The sequence below is a fragment of the Tuber melanosporum genome, assembly GCF_000151645.1.
Source record: "Tuber melanosporum whole genome shotgun sequence assembly, scaffold_14, strain Mel28".
Taxonomy (NCBI): Eukaryota; Fungi; Ascomycota; class Pezizomycetes; order Pezizales; family Tuberaceae; genus Tuber; species Tuber melanosporum.
Window position 1 is genome coordinate 109,096 of NW_003298797.1, and position 20,321 is coordinate 129,416.

Here is a 20,321-nt window from a genome sequence, read left to right on the forward strand (position 1 = left end):
ATGCCATGGGATTCCATCCATCACTTCCCCGGATCCCACGCATCCCATGCATCCTTCTCTGTACGTACGACCTCAGCGTCGTGTAAAAAAAAAAACTTCTTATGACAAAGAAAAGCACGAAACAGGCTTCGTAGTATGGTTCTAGTCCACCATACCTAGCATCGCCATAAACCTTTTGTATTTTTCCCGCTCCTACCCTTTGGTCAGACCATGCACCACCATCTCATCCATCCTTAAATACTCGATCTTGACATCCCCGTCCTGGACTAGCTCTCATAGCTAGAAGTACTGGACCCTGATGTGCCTTGTAGACACCTTGAATTGCCCATTTGTCAAGCTGGTAATGCAGGCTTGGTTATCATTATATACTCTAATTGGTGTGTCCGACGTCTTTCTTCCATAGAGCTTGGCCTGTACTTTTGCTATCCAGATACTTTCCATGACTGCGAGGGCTATAGTGTTAAATTGCGCATTTGCAGTAGACTTCGCAACAGTCTTCTGGCGTTGAGACTTCCAACAAACGATAGCGCCGTACTGGTCTCATATGATAAACCCAGTCGTTGACCTCATACCATTCACTTCTCCAGCGAAGTCAGCCTCCACGAAAACTGTAATGGGGGTGTTCCTATTTTCTCCCCCAAAGTCCCTATTATCAGACTCTCCCAGGCGTATCCGTAGTCCCAGGGCCTCTTTCAAGTATCACAGGATCCTCTTGATAGTAGCCTAGTGTAGTACCGAAGGGTCCGCACCGAAGCGTCCTACAAGTCCAGTGGTGTAAGCTATATCGGGGCATGTTGTGATCGCTGCATAAGTAAGACTTCCGAGGGTCTCTTGGTATAGTACCTTCTCAGTCAGAGCTTCCTCTTCCATTCTTGCGTGTAGCATAGTCTTGACGTCCATAGGCGTCGTGCATTCTTGGCACATGTCCATGTAGAACCTCATTAGGACTTTCTCCAAGTATACTCTCCAAATCAGGTATGTAACCTTCTTCTCGCGGTCTTGTTCGACCAACATACTGAGGAAAAACTTGACCTTTCCCGGATCCTTGATGGTAAAGTGTTTCTGTATCACGACTTTCATAGACCTAACCTTCGTCTTCGTTCCAATCAGGAGTATATCATCGACCCATGCAATAATCGTGGCTCCAGACTCGGTAGCGTATACACCAGCTTCATATTTAGATGCTTTCATCTGCATCACGCATGGAAAGTATGTGCTTAACGTATTATACCAGATCTGGCCTACCTGCTTTAATCTGTAAAGACTGCGGTTCAACCAGATGGTAATGTTAGCCTAGTCCATCTATTTTGTTTTGTCGGTCTATAGTTTGACTACCACAGAATCTGACACGCCAAACTCCTTTGGCAGACTTAGGTACAGTTCTTCCTCAACCTTGATTTCGAGGTATGCCGTGACAATATCAAGCTGGACTATCTCCTTGTCCTCCATGGCAGCTCGCGATATGACCATCCTGATGGCTACGAATGAAATTGTGGGACTGTACATTTCCGAGTAATTGATCCCCTCTCATTAGCGGAATCTGTGTACAACAACTCGCGCCTTGAACCTGGCGACCTTGCCATCTTTACCTATTTTCTCTTGTAGTACCATCCTCGATGATATGCCTCTTGCGTCCTTCACAGCCTGTTCCTCGTTGATAACATCCCACGTCTGGTGCGCTTCTAGTGATGCCAATTCACTATTGATAGCTTCAACCCACTTCTTTCTGTCGGGTTTGTCAAGGGTGTCCATGATGGTTCTGGGTCCATCAGTGACCATTTGAGCCACGTCGATGCTTACAGCCTGATTGCTCTACTCAATCGATCCTCTGAACCTTCTTTTCTGACCACTGGCCCATCTCCCTGGTTCGCTTCAGTATGCTCCAAGTTTGGACTTCACTTCTCTAATCAAGCATCCACTTCTTCCTTCAACACCGCTCCTTAGCTTGCGAGGAGGTCTTCTCGGTCTCACTTCCAAGATTTGTTGTTCAGAGTTGAGATCTCCTTCATTCTTGATGGAGCCTCTGTCATTACCAGTCTTGACCTGTGGCTCATCCTCATCCGACCGTGAATGATCGTCCTTGTCATACTCAGTCGTTGTTGTAACATGGACCATGAAATTGTTTTGGATACTGGTCTGCCATTTACCAGTTCTATAATAGGGACTGTCCTCATAGAACACGACATCCCATGACGTTATATGTCTCTTTGTTCTCAGATCGTAGAGCCTGTATTGTCTTGTAGTCAGCGTATACTCTATAAATATTTGGTGTTCCACTCTTGGGCTTTACTTCATATTCCTTCTCCTTGCTGGGTGTATGTGTGTGTAGGCAGTACATTGCCAGATTCGTAAATACTGCATGTCTGGTTTCCTTCCAAACCAGAGTTTGTAGGGGGTAGAGTTCTTGCCATGCATCACCTTCATGATAGATATGTTCTTTAAGTAGACTATGGTTGAGACTGCTTCAGCCCAGTATGTCGTCTTCATACCTGCATGCTACATCAGCATATTTGCTCTTCTGACCAGGACCCGATTGCCATTCTCTAATACGCCATCTTCCTAGGGCGTATATGGTACGGTCCGGTGAAATTCGATCCTACAATAGCTTAATTCTCTCTGGAAAGTGTTTCCGGTGTATTCAGCACCCCTGTCAGTCCTCACTTCCTTGATCACAAAATCTCCATTGCCTTAATGTAATCTCTCAATGTGCGTCTTATACACCTTGAAATATCTGGCAGCCTCACTTTTCTTCTTCAGAAAGTAGACCGCAGTTAACTTCGTATAATCGTTGATCAGTAACATAAAGTACAAACATCCTCCAAACGACTTCTGTCTCACAGGTTTACATAAGTCCAAGTGTATAAGTTCTAGTAGTGCTGCTGTCTGTTGCACAGCAGGCTTGAACAGGATCTGTATCATCTTACCTCTAGGGCATGTGTCACACCAGTTGGTTGTAGTCAATCTCAAGACTGGTAAACCACGTATGAGCTTATTGCTGCTTATTTTCAAAATAGCCTGGTTGTGTATATGACCCAACCTATTATGCCATAGAACCGTGGACTACAGGTCTTTCACTATCAGTATTGCCCCTGTCCTGGTCACATTTTCATCTGTCAACAGCATGTATAGATGGTCGACCCTTCTTGCAATGGCAGTTAAGACTCCATTCTTATAGATATCAGCAATCTCCCTCCGGAACGATATGTCCATTTCCTTGTTCATCAGCTGAATGACCAAAATCAAGTTCGTCGGTCCAGCTCCTGGTATGTGGAGCACATCTGCCAGTAAAATTATCTTGTGTCCGTCATCAGGTGACCAAACCGGTACTTGAATGGTTCCTATCCCAACAGCAGAGACTAGCTATCCCGTTGCGGTTCACATCTGATGCTCTTTTGTCATCAACCTCTTGAAGGTTCCAGGAATGAAGACTCCTCTGTGCTTCTTCATATGATTTGTGCATCCTGAGTCGATTACCCAGTCATGCTCGTGGATTTCTTATTCACTCATGAAAACTTTATCAATCGTCCTCTCACATCGGACATCTTCAGTTACCAACCAGGTCTTGTCTTTCATGATGCCAGTTCTGTGGGACTGATGCATCCACGACAAGGACCTTCTCTGCGACTCCTCCTCTGCCTTGATCAGACACTCACAAACCTTATATCCCTGCTTCCTGAAATAGTGACGTGTCCCGGTGAACTTTCCTCTCTCAGACTGTTGCCTCCCAATCTCAGTCCCACCTTTCAGTAGACTGGATGGCTTCTCCAGCCTATCTCTTGTCATGGTTACAGACTTTGTATATAGCACCTAGCCTAGGCCGATTACTCCTTTGTGGCGCAACTCAACCTCGTACGCTATGAACGAAGATCTTAGTTGCACATACCTTCTTAAAGATAAGGTTGTGTTGGTGTAAGGTGGTAATGTGTTCTTTGTAACTATGATCCAGGTCTTCCACTCAGGTGTCTTTAATAGTCCCTCAAGAATGTAAAAAATCAACTGCTCATTTGTTACCGTCTGACTGCAGATTCCGAGCTTGTCGCTGAGCTCACTGATCAGGTTGAAGTATATTAGGATTGTCCCTGACTTCTCCAGGCTGCATTCTTACAGCTCCTTCCATAGATGATTGGCATTGTAGCCAACCAAAGTCTTGTATGTCCCGGTGACATAGTTCCATATGGTGGTAGGAGTCGTAAAGAGTGAGCCATAGTACGTTACGGTGATTGTGTCTGTCATTCCCAACTAGAGAGTCCAGATTGCCTTCTGAATACTTCTCTGTTGCGCCTGGTATCTTTCCAGTGCCCTCTGGTAGCCTACCACCTCATTAGTCTCCGGCTTAATCACAATCTCTTCCTCACCCATTGTCAGATCCCAGAGTCTCTCCTATTGGAGGAGAGCTGCCATCCGCATTATTAGGTGGAGACAATCTGATAGACTTCAGAATTGTCTAGGCTAATCAAAATTAGTTTCTGTAGATGGAGATTGTCTAGGAAGGCTCAGGTTCAATATTTTCATTTATGACTTCTAAGAGCAAAGTAAATTCGGTAAAGTAAAATAAAATCATAAAAATATTATTATATTGTTAAGGTCTCTTCTCTGTTGCTTGATGATGTCTAAAGCTTGAGAGGGACTTCAATATTTATATTCCGCATCTGAGTATTTGCAGACTACATCTATTTATCATACAACTATGTACCTTTCCAATTATAACTCGCAACATCAGGTATTCTTGAAAGGTGCAAACACCTGAAGACCCTGAAAATCACTACACCCTCTTCACTAATTATGATATAACTAACTTGGAACTATACTATTGCCAATAGTAGTTATCCGATCTTTAGAGTCTTTAAACTTGTGGCCTAATTCTCAAGTTGAACTGAGTTGGCTCCAATTGTCTTTGCTATCAATAAAATGATCAGTTTCATCTGCGGGTTGTATCTGCGAAGGTAGTCGTAATCACAATCCTTTCTTGGTTGCCTAACTTTAAACCTCCATAACTTCTTACCCAACTAATAGATGTCTTCCGGAGGACTTCCTACTAATTCACAGGAATCTATTCTCCCGGATTGACTATTATTCCCTTGGTTGCTTTAGATAACAGGATTTCAATCACTGTTGTAGTATAGGAAGTTGTTTTCGTAACTATAACATATTCCGAAATCTGGTTACAACACTCTGTAAAGTTGAATAACTTTTATAGTAGTATTTCTCGGAGTTCTAGAATCTTCTGGACATTGTAGAATGGGTGTGAATGTATTGGTCTCTGGCTGAGATTCTTTACCATTCACTACCATCTCTTTGTATGGAAACGTCCTATTACCTACAGCCTATGCTAAAGGTATCACCTCTTTGAAGCCTAGTAGCATTCTGAGTAGTTGACGGATTTACTCTGTTCCACTTCTCAGACCTTACCGAAGGTCCCCTCTCATATATTCTGTGAACAGGATCCGGTCGGACAGATGGCGGCAACATATATGGTATTATCCTGACACCTTCAATTCTGTGGTATTATAGTCACAGGACGCAACTGAGATTGATATGTATGATGACATGCAGGCCCCGTCAGGGGGCCAGAGGGGGCTGTTAGAGACTAGAGATTCCGATTCCGGATGAGGTTACCCTACTTAAGGTGACTTCTGGGTATTGGATTCTGGTATTCCTAACACTCATGCTCCAGATGTGATGATTCGTTCTGTCTAGCTTCGGGAAACTCAGTCCCACTGATGGTGTACCGTTATGTTCCCTCATCTTGTATTAGGTGATGCTGGTCTACATAGCATGAAGGCTTTTGAAAAAAGATTCTCCTCTCAGCAAGGAACGTCTGCTGTTCCAATTTGTCTTAAAGTAAAGACGAGCTAATAACCTGATGGCAACACTGTCGAGACGTAATAGATCAATCGTATGTAGGACAATGACTATATGTGTAGCATGTGTGTAATCACCAATACCAGGAACAAAACACCGACGTGTGGTAGAAAGTGAATGTGTGATATAAATGCTAAGTGACAACAACGATGACAACCATTAGTGCTAGCTACTGGAAAGCTCTCAGCTTTATATACATGTAGCTAGTGCACACAATCGGCGAAAACAGGAAAACCCACACAACATGAAAACCCAGTCACCGGTGCACATGATGTCCAGTGCATGCGCCCAAACCAGTCACACTTAACATTGTGCCCTTGGATCTCTAGCACCCTAGTCACCCAATGACGTACTGCACGCAACAGACATGCGGTGCCGTAGCCCAATCTATATACTATGCCATAGGATTCCATCCATCACGAGGCACCCCCACTTCCCCTTAAAAACCGCAATACCTGAAATTATGCCAAGGATCATCACCGCAGCTCCAAGTTCCCTCGTGCAAGACGCTCCCCATATATCAGAACAAATACCGTACCGGTATGGCGACGTTAAAGCAACCATCTTGCCCGAAGTTGGCGCCAGAAACGGAGAGCACAATGGCATATAGCAACCCAAACCATGCGTTTTCGCGCTTTCCGTTCAATACATTCTCAAGCTATAACAAACAGAGAAATTGATAGTATAGTCCAAAGCCCCTTCAAATATCTCCCCGGGTGCCCACAGCTTGTTAAAGAATAGTTGGCTACCGTACTTTGTCATGAGATGTTGTAAAGTTGAGGTCTAAAAATGCGCAAAGACAAATGCACCGACCGTAGCTCTCTTGAAAATCCCTCAGCCGGTTAGGATACAGGGCTCTAAAGGGTCGGAAAGCAGAATCAAGGGAATTCTTTCGCACATAGATGAATATCTGGTTCAGATTGCTTCACTGGATGAGTGGTTGAAAGGTCATGAGCATAGCACTTTCAGTGAAAAACCCTTACGATACATCTCTCATCTTTTTTGTCGCCAGCCTCGCACAATGCACTCCTGTTGCCATTCCCTGTTCGAGTTGTGTTGACCCTTTTCGTTTGAGGGGTGTTTTATGACAATTGAGCCGTATGCCAGGTGTTAATAGGTTCGTATGTCGTTTCCGTGGGAACGTCGGAAAGTTAGGTACGCAGCTCAGACGGAGAAATACGCAGAGAACTACCAAAGCCGATAGAGCGATGACATTACTCACTTGCCTTTGTCAAGAATGCCTCCGCAAGCTGAATATTCGGTGAGGACTCCCGAAAAATATCGCCCGGTGGAGGCATTCTTGGTGGAGATGTGTGAGTTGAAATTCGAAGTCAACCCAAATAACAACAAGAGCCGATACATACAAATTTCCTAGTCCAGCGCAGCCATCATTCCATACCCGCCTTCATTCAAAAGGCGGCTCATTCCATATAACGCATTCCAGGCAACATGAATAGTCTAGATCTGGTCGAACGAGGTTATGTGAAGGCCACGTATTTTGAGGACCGTTGCGGGTACGTGTGTTCCCGGCATGCCCTGCGCAGCGGCGGACCCCCCCGACACGATCTGAGCTCATTATCACCAAATATACGGTACCGGTAGATAGAAATCATTCGGCTAGAGGAATCGGGTAAGCAGAGCGTTAGTGCGCATTATAGAAACTTGCACTTTCTCGGGTAACTTATCGCGTGAGATTCCGTGATGTTATCCCCTTTTCCCGACTCAACTCTCTCCTAGCGGCCTTATGTCATGCTGGGGAGGGCGGGAGTAACGGCAAGTAATATATAATCCCTTTGTCACACTTGAAAGAAACAAATCAGCAACCGAAAAAATCAAGATCAGGCACAACGGTCACTAAATATCACGTTGCAAGCGACCCAGACGAAAGCCGGGTGGTATCACACGGAACGCCGGGTCCATGATATGCCCCCACTCCATAGTCAAAAGGAGTGAGTGGCGCTAAAAATCTAGCTATCTTTCCCATATCCCACCAAGGAAGGCCAAAAAGACTTGTGACAAAAAAGACTTGCCCGAAGAGCAAGGGTCCCGGAGTAATAGCAGTATCACCCACCGAAGGTGCTGTCCGGCAAGTTCGGCAAACAACTCTCCTTCTCTCCTATTGGCTAAGTCCAGTTTGGTTCGGTTCAATTGCTCTAGGCGTACTATGGGTTCCTGAATCTCGAGAAAAATGTATATCATTTTCATCTTCGGAAGGGTGAATGGTTAGACTACGCTAGAGCTACTGTTTACCTAGGAATATGTACTGTACCTCTAGAGGAGCGAAGGGGGTTAGTTGGCAGGTTGCGGCCGGAGTAAGTTCCTTCTGTCTGTCGGAAGAATAGTTTCTCGGGAACACGGGTTGAAGCTCTTTGGCATAGGGCTGGAGTGCTGGTACCAGTATCCTCACGGGATCGATGTCAGCCAAGGAGTTTGTTCTGCGGAACAGATATTCTTGGTTAGAGTTTGAAACGGTCCATCTCCACGGAGCTCCGCTTTTCGTTTAGGGCTGCAGTATGCGGCTTGGCCTTACTGCAAGACTGTGCTCGAGAGACAGGGTGAAAGGAAGCAAAAAAATCGGGAAACGCATGTTGCTTAGAGGACAGATGTACAGTATGCTTGATAACACCTGCAGACAAGGTTACTCAGGTACGAGTAGTCCGAGCTGCAGCCCTGTTCTTCACTATGATTAGTTGGCTTACACCTTCCGCAACCAGGATTGCAAGAGAAAAAAGAGGAAGGAAAAAAGCCAAGGAGAGGATATACCGAGACATGATCGCAAAGGTTCCAACGCCTCCACCATCTCAATGCAAGCATGCGTTGAGATAGCGGCTCAAATAAGGTGTTTTCAGCCGCAACTCGAGCATAGCTTAGCAAGAGCCTCACCGCATTTAACCCGACTGTACCAGTATCTTAACTGCTACTCACCGCACTTCCACAAAACCCCTGATTTATCATAATCAAAGCCCGAGCACTTCAAGCGCTTGTGGTAATGGGCGTACAACAGGGCACCGATGGGAGGAGGGAAAAATAATAATCTTAACCAGGAGAAAGCAGAGAAACTCACCTCCGACCTGTAAAGCCATGCTCAACTCGAGATCCGGCGTTCACAAACTTCAAGGCTCACACCTCGGATAAAGCCGACGCATAATTTCAGCAGCATAAGTTGACCAAATGTTGAACTTTGTGAGACCAAGCTAGGATGCAAGACTTGCCTTTCCAGGTATGATAACAGTCAAGGCATCCAATTTATATGACGCACTGGACCTTGATAGATGGAGATTGGAGGAGTTATGCAGAGTCCAGCGCCATATTGAGCACGGGAAGATAGTCACATCAGGGTAAAAGTTTGCCGCGTAGTTATCTACATCATAGACAGCTCGCAGTGCTTCGTTGATAGCCTGTACTGTATCGTACCGCTAGGTGATCTGGGGATACTACTAAGGTAAAAGGGAACTCGGGGTTTTAGAACACTTACTTCATCCTGAATTCTGCTAGTGTACTAGGGGATAGCACAGCACAGATTTCTCTCGGAGTCGCCCCGGCTCCCTCGACTAATCAATCCTCGCGATGTGTAGGGCGTAACAATCAATAAGAATTGAAATCTCCCTAGGTGGAGCTCTGGTTCCCGAGAACCTCACTATCAGGAAAAGTTGTATAGGGGAAAGGGGGGAATAGAGTGTTTGCACTGATTGTCTTTGGCTTCTGGACGAAGTTACAAACTACGATACTCGACGAAATTGTACTGTACTGTACAGTACCCCCAATCTCACAACCTTCCAAACCATTTTTGCCAATACAATCGAATTCTGCAAAGGTTTCTCCTACGATAGAAGGTGGGGAGGTGGTTTCGGTTATCCATGTAGCCTGTGACTCAATAGGCGACGGAATGATATACTATCTCTGGTCAAACACCAGGGGTGTCCTGTAAGAATTGATAGAGCAGTTGGCGGGAAAGCAAACGGGTTGACCGACTGTTTCATATAAGAAATATGCGATGTATAAGCACACCAAATCTTGTTCGGAGATCGCACGGTCACATTCCATATCCTCTCATCACCAGATAATCGATTATACTACGATGGCACAGCACATCGTCGTCCGGGTATTTTGCCTAAAAAATGACATTATTTTTTCACCTTAGAGCACATAAACTTACTATTCAATTATCAAAATCTGCAGGTAAGATGATTCATTTGTTGCTACCAACATATTAGCATCCTAAGTGTTTTCCTGCGGATTTGGGTTGTGAAATCCGCAGTTTTCCAATCAAGAACCTCTCTCTAGGGCACCCATACAAATTTTAGGCGTTTAGACTGAAATTCGGAGCTCTTCTGAACAGAGCTACCTTTCTAGACAAGTCTGGCTTAATTGACAAAATCCCACTCCGACATTGAACCCTTAGATTCCTAACTACATGTACATGTACATGTATAATATAAGACCAATGAGAGGGTTAACGTAGCAAGTGTGAAACTAGAATCCTCACCTCCCCCGATCATTTTGGTATAGTCTTGTTATAATAGTATAAGCTACAATGATCGACGGACTTTGACACTATCGTTCGGGATCAGAAGCCAGTTTCGTGAATTACATGTATTGCTTCGAGACAAGAAACGGATGGGACTACTAGGGTACCGGCCTAGAGCTATGTAGTGCAAGTACTAAGAGAGATAGCTAGTCCCCAAGAGTCGCTAGCAGTAGCACTAGCATTCCCCACCTCTCCTGCAGCACCCCAAAAAACTTTGTTTCCAATTTCTCACGCAGAACACTTCCCGTGCAAAAGTTAGCCCCTCTAGTCCCTTGAGTTGTTTCTTTCGTAAGGGTCAAGAGTGTGAAACCATTGCTTTTTTTCTTGATTACCGTACTTGACTGCCACCCAGGCGTGCTGTTAATTGAAATTTGGTTGCCTTGCCTGGACTGTATCCATCCTAGATTAGCCGAGTACAGTACTCAGCAAACAAGTTAAATTATGGCTATTCATCGGCGGTCACTCGGGGCCTTTTGTGCCCAATGTCTTGAGGAGAACAGAGAATAATAGGAAATTAGCCCGGCTCGCTTTACCCGTCCGAAAGATTTGGCGAGCCCTGTGTTGAACGGATTGGGTAGAAAGCTCTTCGGCTTGGTTAACGAGATTTGAGTTATGCGCTTAGGATGTTGGATCAATATGTAATGTCACAGGCGAAATTACATCTTCATTCCAGCAGAATGCATTTAGTAAACTGCAGACGGAATGTTTCCGTTATTTCGACAAATTTTCAGCCTCAACGCAGCAGCTCTCCTAAGGGCAGTTTCGGATCAGGGTAAATTAGTCCTCAGTTGCTCTGCGAAACCTAATGCTTGTCGATAGAGAGGTGCAACAGCTATATGACTTTGTTGGGGGTAAGCTAAGGCTCCAATACTCAATCTATGGTGGAGCAAGAACTCAACTTTAACTTCCGCCTCCATTCAATTCTTAGTTCTCCGTTGTTGCGGGTTATTATGATATGGTATCACAATGAACCGAACTTTTGCCATCAAGTGACGGGGCTTCAACCGCGGCCCACTGTGATCTCTCGTTTCAACTTGCATCCGGAAATATCCAAATCTCTAGACCATACATTATTAGTCAAGGATATGATAGGAATAGGTCCAGACATCCCATAAACTCACAAATCCCTACGGAGGTCTAATCTCCTTTCATCGGCCGCCATTATTATTAGCTTATCGTGAATTTATTCGTTCGGAGCATCCGACTGCGGAAACTCCGAGTATAAATTTACCATAATGTTCCAAGTTGCTGTGAGCTTGAGCTGATAAGCGACGCATGTGAGTTTGCGACAGTGGCTCAGTACGAGGGCGGTTAAGGCTTGACAGGTGTGGAGGCTCTGTTATCCATTTCGGGACTAGCTCATCCTAGCCCCCCACCACCATTACTTATCGGTAGTTTAGAGTCTAATACCGGTATGCAGCGGAAACACAGTACTAGTACAGAACCGTATATCGATACAATTCTCTCTGCAGCATCAGATAATCAGGTACAGTGCAAGGCATAAAAACGGCAGTGCAACGGGCTCCAAAGGGAAAGGGTCAAAAACCAACCACCAACAGCGGTGCAATCTTTTTCTTACAAGCACTCACATTCTGGAATACGGTGGGGCACATAGTATAGTATGATACTTCATGATTCTTAAAGACTCTCTTGCCAAGAAAATGACTAGGACTATCGTAGCTACGAGGATCGCTATATATGGTGTTTGTCTCAGGACATAAGTACCCGAAACAGGGATTGAAGAAGTACCGTATCCCGGTAGTAAAATATTTGTTTGTACGAGTATCTGAGCCCCAATGCAAAAATACCCCCCGTTTTCGGGTACTTCTAGTTTAGGACAAGCAGGAATGACTAATATCCCTTCGGTACACACACAATACGGTATACATCCTTGCCTGAACATTCCCGGTTAAATATTGGCACAGGATATGTGCTGGATGTAGATCTAGTGGACTCATGGTACTCGAATACAATACCTTGCCAATCATCCACCATGTTTGCCGTGGAATGGAACTGCCATGGCGCGGAATAGGAGGGCTGGTTAGAACTCTGATGGCTTCCCGGGTATAGCCAGAACCCGTGACCTAGATGGCTCATCAGGATTTAGACACCAGAAATGCTTGGGGACTTTGACAAAGTATACGCCATCACTAGCTCGGGAGAGGCACACCATCAACCGTCCCAGTTCGAGAACTGTATGACAGGACTTTGCGGTGGGATTCTGCCTCACGCACACCACTACAAGCTAAAGAGCCGATAGTTTGGTAGATCTATCGAAATTTGTCCGCCTGGATCTGAAATGCAATGCACGGTAGGGCACATGTGTTACTTTTTTTCCCAGTGTGTGTGCCTCAAATGATATAAGCAGGCGTGAACTTATCTTATAGTGTAAATTCTGGGTAAAACTCGACCTGCAGCTGGTCTCTATATGGCGCTTACTATCCCCAGGAAAGCGGGTTTGCCACAGGATTAGTCCTTGAAAAAAAGCACTCAAAAAATCGGGCTGAGCCTCAAGAATTTGGTGGTAGGCAAGAGTAGTCGTCTTCCAGAAAATTAGGGGCAGTTCCTTTGTATAGCGACGTTTCGAGATCACCTAGAATCCGCGGCACTCTCTTAGTTTTAGGATGGTGGTGGAGACAGGCTGCAAACAATGGATTGGCACCTAGCACTCCTACTGGGAGCCGCAGGGGAGTCAGCTATCATAAAAGAAATATTATGTGAGAAATACTGTTTATGTGTATTAGGCCTTGCATAAAGGATGGAGGAAGGCTCAGCATAGATTTGTCACTTGGCTGTTCCTTCGCCCAAAAGCGGAGCCAAGCCATAGCTCCCTTGCTGTGCCACAGCCAAGCCAGCTGCAAGTGACCAATGAAAAGGAAAAGTCCCTTAATTACCCATTTCGAGGCATTCCGTTGGCACCGCCCCCTTTCGTCCTGATTGTTCATCAAGAATGCTCTGATTAGGGAATTTAATGTCTAGATCGTTGCCCACTTTTGGTCCTCCTATTGGTTAGTGGTCCTCAATGGTTCTTTAGTAGAATCTACTCGTATATCCCTACCCATGCTAATCCGTTTCCACCCACCTGGTACGGTCACAACTATTTTACCTTTTGTCCAGGAACTTTGATGGGGACGGTAGCTGAGGCTACTTCCTGGCGAATGGCGCTTATGATTCAGCTTGATTTTCTCATATGGGTCAGGTCTTAACTACAGATTAGATGGTGACTCGAATGGTTCTATCATAACGAAGGATGTAAGATAGGACGAGTTCTCTAAACTTACTTCTGCCGATTTGTAGTATGCACGATCCTTTCCAGCGGACCTACAGACGCTCCCGCTTTGTAAGTGTTTTGCGGCGAGATTTTTTTTTCTTTGAGCGAGTTCCTCTATGACAAGGAAAACCGGTAAACAACAAACCCGGCAATACATTCGTAAGGAGCAAAAAACAAAAAAATGGCCAAAGGAGAAACCTGTGAGGTCATAGAGCAGCTGGCTACCGCCCCACCGCTCCTTCGTTGCTTCCCTTCCTCCCCCCTTCAGCAACTCAAAGGTGAATATAAGTGTTAGCCACCGTCAGCCCGTTCATGCCGTTGCAGATCAGGAAACTAAGCTTCTAAGCAGTGAAATTCGAATTCATCCAGAGATAGCTGGTGTTTACTGAAGCATCATCTCTAAACAGTGCAGCAAGTATACTCGTGGAAGTTTTAGAACAAGCCATTATTCTTTACGTTGCTCCTATTCCTTACAAATTCCCACAAGGTCTAAGCACAACTCAGCCCGACTTCAAGCAAGCTATCTCACCGACTACCTTCCTTAGATCCTCGAATAACACTGCACCCCAAGCTACCAGCCCACACTTCAATTCACCTCTTATAAGACCTCATTGCTTCCCTCCTCGAAGCATGTCCTCATCAAGCAAGCAACAGCAATCACATCTTTCAGTTCAAGAAACAAGCCGGTCTTCTTCTGCTCCCCCTTCTACTTCTTTAGCTCCAATCCCAATTTCCACTTCAGCAACTCCCGCAATCCGGGTTCATCCAACCCTCCAAGCCCAGATCGACTCATTCAACCACAGTCTAGCCGATCCAAACCACTATCCGGAAATGTCCAACTATTCTAGCTCTCCTTCTGATTATTTATACCCTTCCTCTACCGGCGGGGCTCCGGGGAGCAGCTCAGCCATTGTTTCTCAGGTAATGCTACAATTACTTCCGGAAGTTCACTGCAAAACTCATGGAATGCTAACTATTTCCTAGACTGAGATCAACCAAATGTTACATACTCTCCGCAGCCACAGGGTCAATACCCTCACCGAGTTGCGGAGAATTGAGAAGGTCTTAGCTTCTATCAACACTATCGAATATTGCACAGTCATGAGGGATGCATGGAACCACTACGTTGGTTCCAACTTCCTGAATGAACTGAGAGGCCTAACTCAAAAATATCCCTTCTCAAACGATCTCCTAGAGAATAGCAAATGGAGAGTCTACAACGACCCCACTAGCAACAGGAGCTGGAACTTTGCTTGGCTCCTACTTGTCAAGATGAAGAATGAGTCAGTTCCTCTTGCTCCCCTCCACCTCCAAGGCTCGTATTGAGATTCCTCGAGCTAATATTTTTACCAGCAACATGATTTCTGAATACGCAACAAAGACCGCCTTCCAACCCGCAATGTGGGGCAACGTCGTCCCGGACGCGGCGAGTGCACAGCAACTTTCCAACGTCCTTACCCAAGAATGGACCAATGCTGTCGACAGATTGCTCAAACATTGGTCCAACTCACCTCCGGTCACCGCTGAATTCTACTGAGCTGGAGGTGGAGACAATCAATCAATCACAGCAAGCTTTGTTCCTCATTCATCTGCTCATCTGCTCGACTGCTAAAAGCTCACCTCTAACGGCATTTGCGAGAGCTCAGAAGAGGGAAGGGATGTGGAATATCTTGTCTGGTTGCGGTGGGGGTAGGGTAGCGAGGGAGGAATTTATCTAAAAAGCAAAAAAAAAAAAAATCACCGGGGGTTATAGGAAATTGGAGAAATCGAGGGCAATTGGCGCACAGGCTCAGCTTATAGATTTTTGTCCGCTCTTCCCCATTATTTTCTGGAATTTCATCTTTATGTTTTCATTTTTCTTTAACCATGGACGGGCAAGTTAGTCTTGTGGCTCCTCCGAAATAACTCGGGTTTGCCTGGAGAACGCTCACCATTAGTTTAGCCATTTGTTTATTTAGTTCCTTTGCCTAGTCTAGTTCTAGTTTATTAATATTTAAGTCTTTATACCACCACTACTAATATCGTACTTTTTTCGATCACCTCGTGCTACAGTACCTTTACTGGTACATCAACCAGTCCAGGAGATCACGGAAACTTGAACTAAGGGGGAAAAAAAACATCCCCTAGGCAAATTACCACCCTTAGTTGATACAACATATAGCACCGCAAAGTTATTTACGATAGAAAAGGAAGCAGATTAAATGGCTATGCGAGGAATAGCCCCCCCCATAACCTGCTCCCTCCCTCTATTTCCCACAATTCATTAGCTACTGACAGTACCATAGCTAATACCACGACGTTATGCCCACCCGCTGGTACCATACGATATTACCGAAGGGGCCCGCCACTAATGCGTTTAGCATGTCGTTTGTTTTAGTCTACCGGTACCCGTTTTAAGGCGCAGGGTTTTCTTGCTTGAGGGGGCACTACAAGTACGAGTAATTACTGTTTCGGGAAATGTGTTTTTTCTTGGCAAAGTGAAAAGGTGATTTTCGCGTGGGAGATGGCTGGAGATAGGAGTTAGGTTAGGTAGGTGGGGTTGGATGACTGATATGGTACGGCGGAGATTGGCGTTTAGCGCTCTCTCTCTCTGGGGGATTAGATGGGGGGGGGGGAAAGTTCCGGGGGAGAGAGGGAAAGGTAGAGAATACTCCTTCAGGTTCCATTGGGGAGGGCGATGAGATGGGGTTCACTAATGCTTACCCACCGTGCGGTATTTGCTTGCTTGGGTTGCCAGACTTCGAGTTTCCGAGTCGTAAGCCATGATACCGGTAGTGGGGGATAGAGTATCATACCGGTTTGTGGGTCCTGTATCATAACCGTTATACGGCTAGTAACTTTTTGGTAGCATATGCAGCTTACCTGCCATGCTCCCACCAACTGTCAAACTGCGCAAGTGAAGAAAGCCAACTCGCACCCATCCACTTCTCTCTGTTGCTATGCCATCTTGGTCACTGGCCTACCGGTACTCGTGCCGGCTCGGGGGTGCCAGGGTGATAAATTGTTATTGAAGAATGGGTAAACGTTTTCCATGTCTTGACGAGCAAGTCAATTGTACCCGCCAAGCCCTCTAATGCCTTACCTGCATAGTACTCGTACATCGACCAACCAGCGCGCTAACGCTTGCGTTACCGGTTACGGGAATTTGTCCTATGTAGGGTTGCTTTTGTTACGTTGTATTGTGAGATGAAAGCTTTTTCATTGGCCTTTGATTGGTAGGTGTAATAATTTCAGGGGAATCTTCTGGAGTGTTTTTTTACACGTTTTTTCTTTCCCTGGTGATTGATTATTAATTGAGAGGTTGAAAGAGAGGCTCTACACAAGGAGATCTCTACATCTATAGTGAGTGGGGGGGGGGGGGAATTGAGGGTAAGCAGAAAAAGCAAGGAGAGGGCAAAGTAAACTGGCAAGCGTAAGAGTACAGTACAAAGCTAGAGCTCGCCTGCTGCGGTTGCGGTTATTGTTATTGTGGTTTCAATTACGGTACACAACCGGTACCAACTGCCGCTACTAACCACCACCAACCCAACCGTACTCGCTGCAACTGTGGTGTGTGCAACTGTGGTGTGCCGGGCATTCAATGCATACAATAGAAGGATCCAGAACCGGAGAGTTACCTGGATTTGGGACATGTACTTATATGCTTTGCGTGTATAGGTGGGGGGGAGGGTATGTTTAGGCGAGGTGAGGCTACCTTTTCTGCACTTTGTAAACGGGGACACGCCCGGCAAGCTCCATTCAATACAGCGTGATTTTGGAGGATTTTCACGTGTTGGGGAATGGAGTGGGAGATCGTGGCTCATGCGGGGATATGCGACTGGCGGGGGAGGGTTAACGAGGAGGGCGGACATGCCATGGATGCGCGCTCAGGAAGATTCGCGACCTGACAATGGGGAAGATCAATCACCTATAGGTCGGGTGAGGGAACGCATGAGAGAAGGTTCTTTTGCTCTCTCGGGTGAAAGGTTTGAAGCATTGAACGTATAGTGGTGTGCAACATAAAAGCGTGATGCTGCATCTCACGGGCACAGTTGAGGCTGAGGGGCACAATGGTAGACAGAACTCAATCCGTGGATGCGAACCACACCCCAGTGCTTAGCAACAACAAACTACACTGTCGCCACTACACCAGATACCGGTATGCCCATATCATCGGACCGTTTCTCCCGGGCGAGTGAATTCTCCTCCGAAACCGCGCAACACGCGCCAAATATCCCCCTGCTTGCCAAGGAGCAGGTTAAGCCGAAAAAATGCACAGACAACCGGATATTTTAGCCTCACCTCAACCTTATCAGCAGCCACAAGAGGCTGGCCCGCGTTCCACCAACCAGCCCCACCCACCTACTGTAACAAACCAACTCACCCTTTGCCTTTCGACGCTCACAAGTTTATTCTAACCCATGATATCGAGCATGCCAACCCACCGGCCGTAAAACGGAAGCTTGGCTAGCTTGCGGCTAAGAAAGATGTACGAGAGAGTGGAAAAAAGCGCTATATCCTCGGGCGGCAAGAATTTCCCGGTGATAGGGATCATGAATCATGGTCCCCCTCTCCAGAACCCTGCAGGAGCGAGAGCCAGGAACCAGGACAGGGGGGATATCTACCGGCGGATGGCAGCAAAAGCAGATAAATTTGAGTTCGCTTGGGTGCGGGTAGTCCCCGTCGCGTTGGGATCGGATTGTGTCATGCACTGGCTCGATCCATGGGTTTGCGGTGTGTATGTGTGCGGAAAGAGACAGGAGAGCCCAACTCAACCGGTTCAAGGCTAGTCATGAGGAGAGTATTAGGCTGACTTGAGGGTTTTTTATTGTTTGGTTGTTTCTTCTCCCCTTCCCCGTCACGGCGCAGAATTGACCTTCTGCTAAAGGGATGTGAGTCGGTGAAGGCTAATTGTCTGGTCTTGTTACTTGTTACCCGCTTTGTCTATGCCTTAGCTTAGTTGCTACGGTGGGTTCCAGGAAAATTGTAGGGCTCAAACATTATCCGGATCGGGCTTTTTTGGCATGATACTACATTTAATTTTTAATAACCTAATCTCTACTACCGCCTCTCACCGTGAACCCCACCGGAAATCTAGCTTGAGCGGGGAAGAAAGGAGATGGGGATCGAGAATATGGGAAAAGCGAGGGAATCCATATTTTTATCCTACTTCAAGTACAGGGAGGAGGGATGATAATTCTGGATCATGTTGTTTCACGCGCGGCACATTGGAGAGACTCCTTATTTAGTTTTTTTTTTTTCTGGCCCTTCTGCTGCACTTTATCGCCTCCTTTTGGTAAAGTTTGTCCCCCAATTTACGTTGTTGTGCTTGGGGCCCTGCTAGAGTCACTGATAAAAAAAACAATCTTTTATCGGGTCTTCCGGTCGGGTTCTGTTTCTTGGGGACTGCACCAGAGCCCGATGGCGGCACCCAGGTTGCTTTGGATGGACCGGGGATTTGAGGATGTGGGATGGTATGACAGGGTCGGACAAGGATGTTGATGAGAGTCTGTCATAGGGAACAAGCTTTGTGACACACTATAGTATCGTGTGAGGCTCCTTATTACTTGGGGCTCAGATGGGACTCGAGTGCGAATTAGTAGTGGATCACGAAAGCCTCTGGTGAGGGAATTGAGCTTCTGGGGGGGGGGGTATCGGAGAGAGTGAACTCCAACCCAGTAGAACACCCAGGAGGGGGGAGAATCTATCCTTGTTCTGCAAGGGAATTGGAAAAGCGTTGCAGATCTTCCTTCCTTTAGTTGGCAATTCTCGGGAAGACGCCCTCCTGCGTTGGGGCCTCACGAATCACGGGATTATCCCCAAGGCACTGCTTATCCAACGGTACAGCGATATTCTAATCCTGGACCGCATTTCCCCGCACTCTCTGACCTACGTCCCTCTTCCATCCATTCCCAGCACTACCTCACCCAGGTCCCCCTTGAGCCCACCCCACTCTCTGGTGAGTCAAGGGAGAGGCAAAGGCCTGAGCCACTCACCATGGGCAAGAATTGATATCAATTCCCCCTAAATCTATATTTAGCACCGAGTGATAAGCGATGTTTCCACAAGCGCCGGGGTAGCTAGGATAAACCCTCCCTAAAAAGAAGGTCATCTTCTACGCGAGCGGCTCTTAGCCATGTTCCGCACATTTGAGGCCTATTTGGGGGGTGCTAGAGTCGTACACGAAAGATACCAGTGGAATGCGCAGGGTAGATGACGTGTACGCGGATGATATATTAATCCACAATGTATCACTCGTAGAAGCGCTTTTTGGGCGGTATGGGCGGATGATGGATTCTGTTCGATTCGCCTGATCTGATGCGATTGAGGGTGCCTCTTTGAGGGCTGCTATGAAGACATGCCTGCGCCACGAGCAAGGCACCTCCCCCCTCCCCCCGACAGATGGGGAGTCTAGACTTTGATTCACATGGGGGAGGGGAGAGATCCGGTTGGCATTTCTAGTTACCTGAGAGGCTGGCGGTCGTGTTCAGGGATTGTCGACGAGCAGGTTAAAAGATGGCCACGGTTTTTGTTGGTTGGCTCCTGGTGCGTTGTAGATGCAAGTCTGCATACTGTTGCGGAGTTTCACTACAACATAGCTCATGCAAGTAATATCATAGGCAGAGTTATCAACTTCCTCTAACGTCCTGTATGTTGCAATTGGCTCATGCGTTTATCGGA

The 20,321-nt window shown here is 46.3% G+C and overlaps 1 protein-coding gene across 1 annotated transcript; it reads left to right on the plus strand.

The window, feature by feature from the left end:
• Positions 1–14,492: 14,492 nt before the first annotated feature.
• Positions 14,493–15,198, plus strand: GSTUM_00004606001 (uncharacterized protein; the record flags this gene model as incomplete). The annotated part of the gene is made up of 3 exons (XM_002836267.1): positions 14,493–14,582; positions 14,646–14,944; positions 15,015–15,198. 3 exons carry the CDS (start codon positions 14,493–14,495, stop codon positions 15,196–15,198), a joined length of 573 nt encoding a protein of 190 aa, XP_002836313.1.
• Between the last annotated feature and the right edge of the window lie 5,123 nt (positions 15,199–20,321).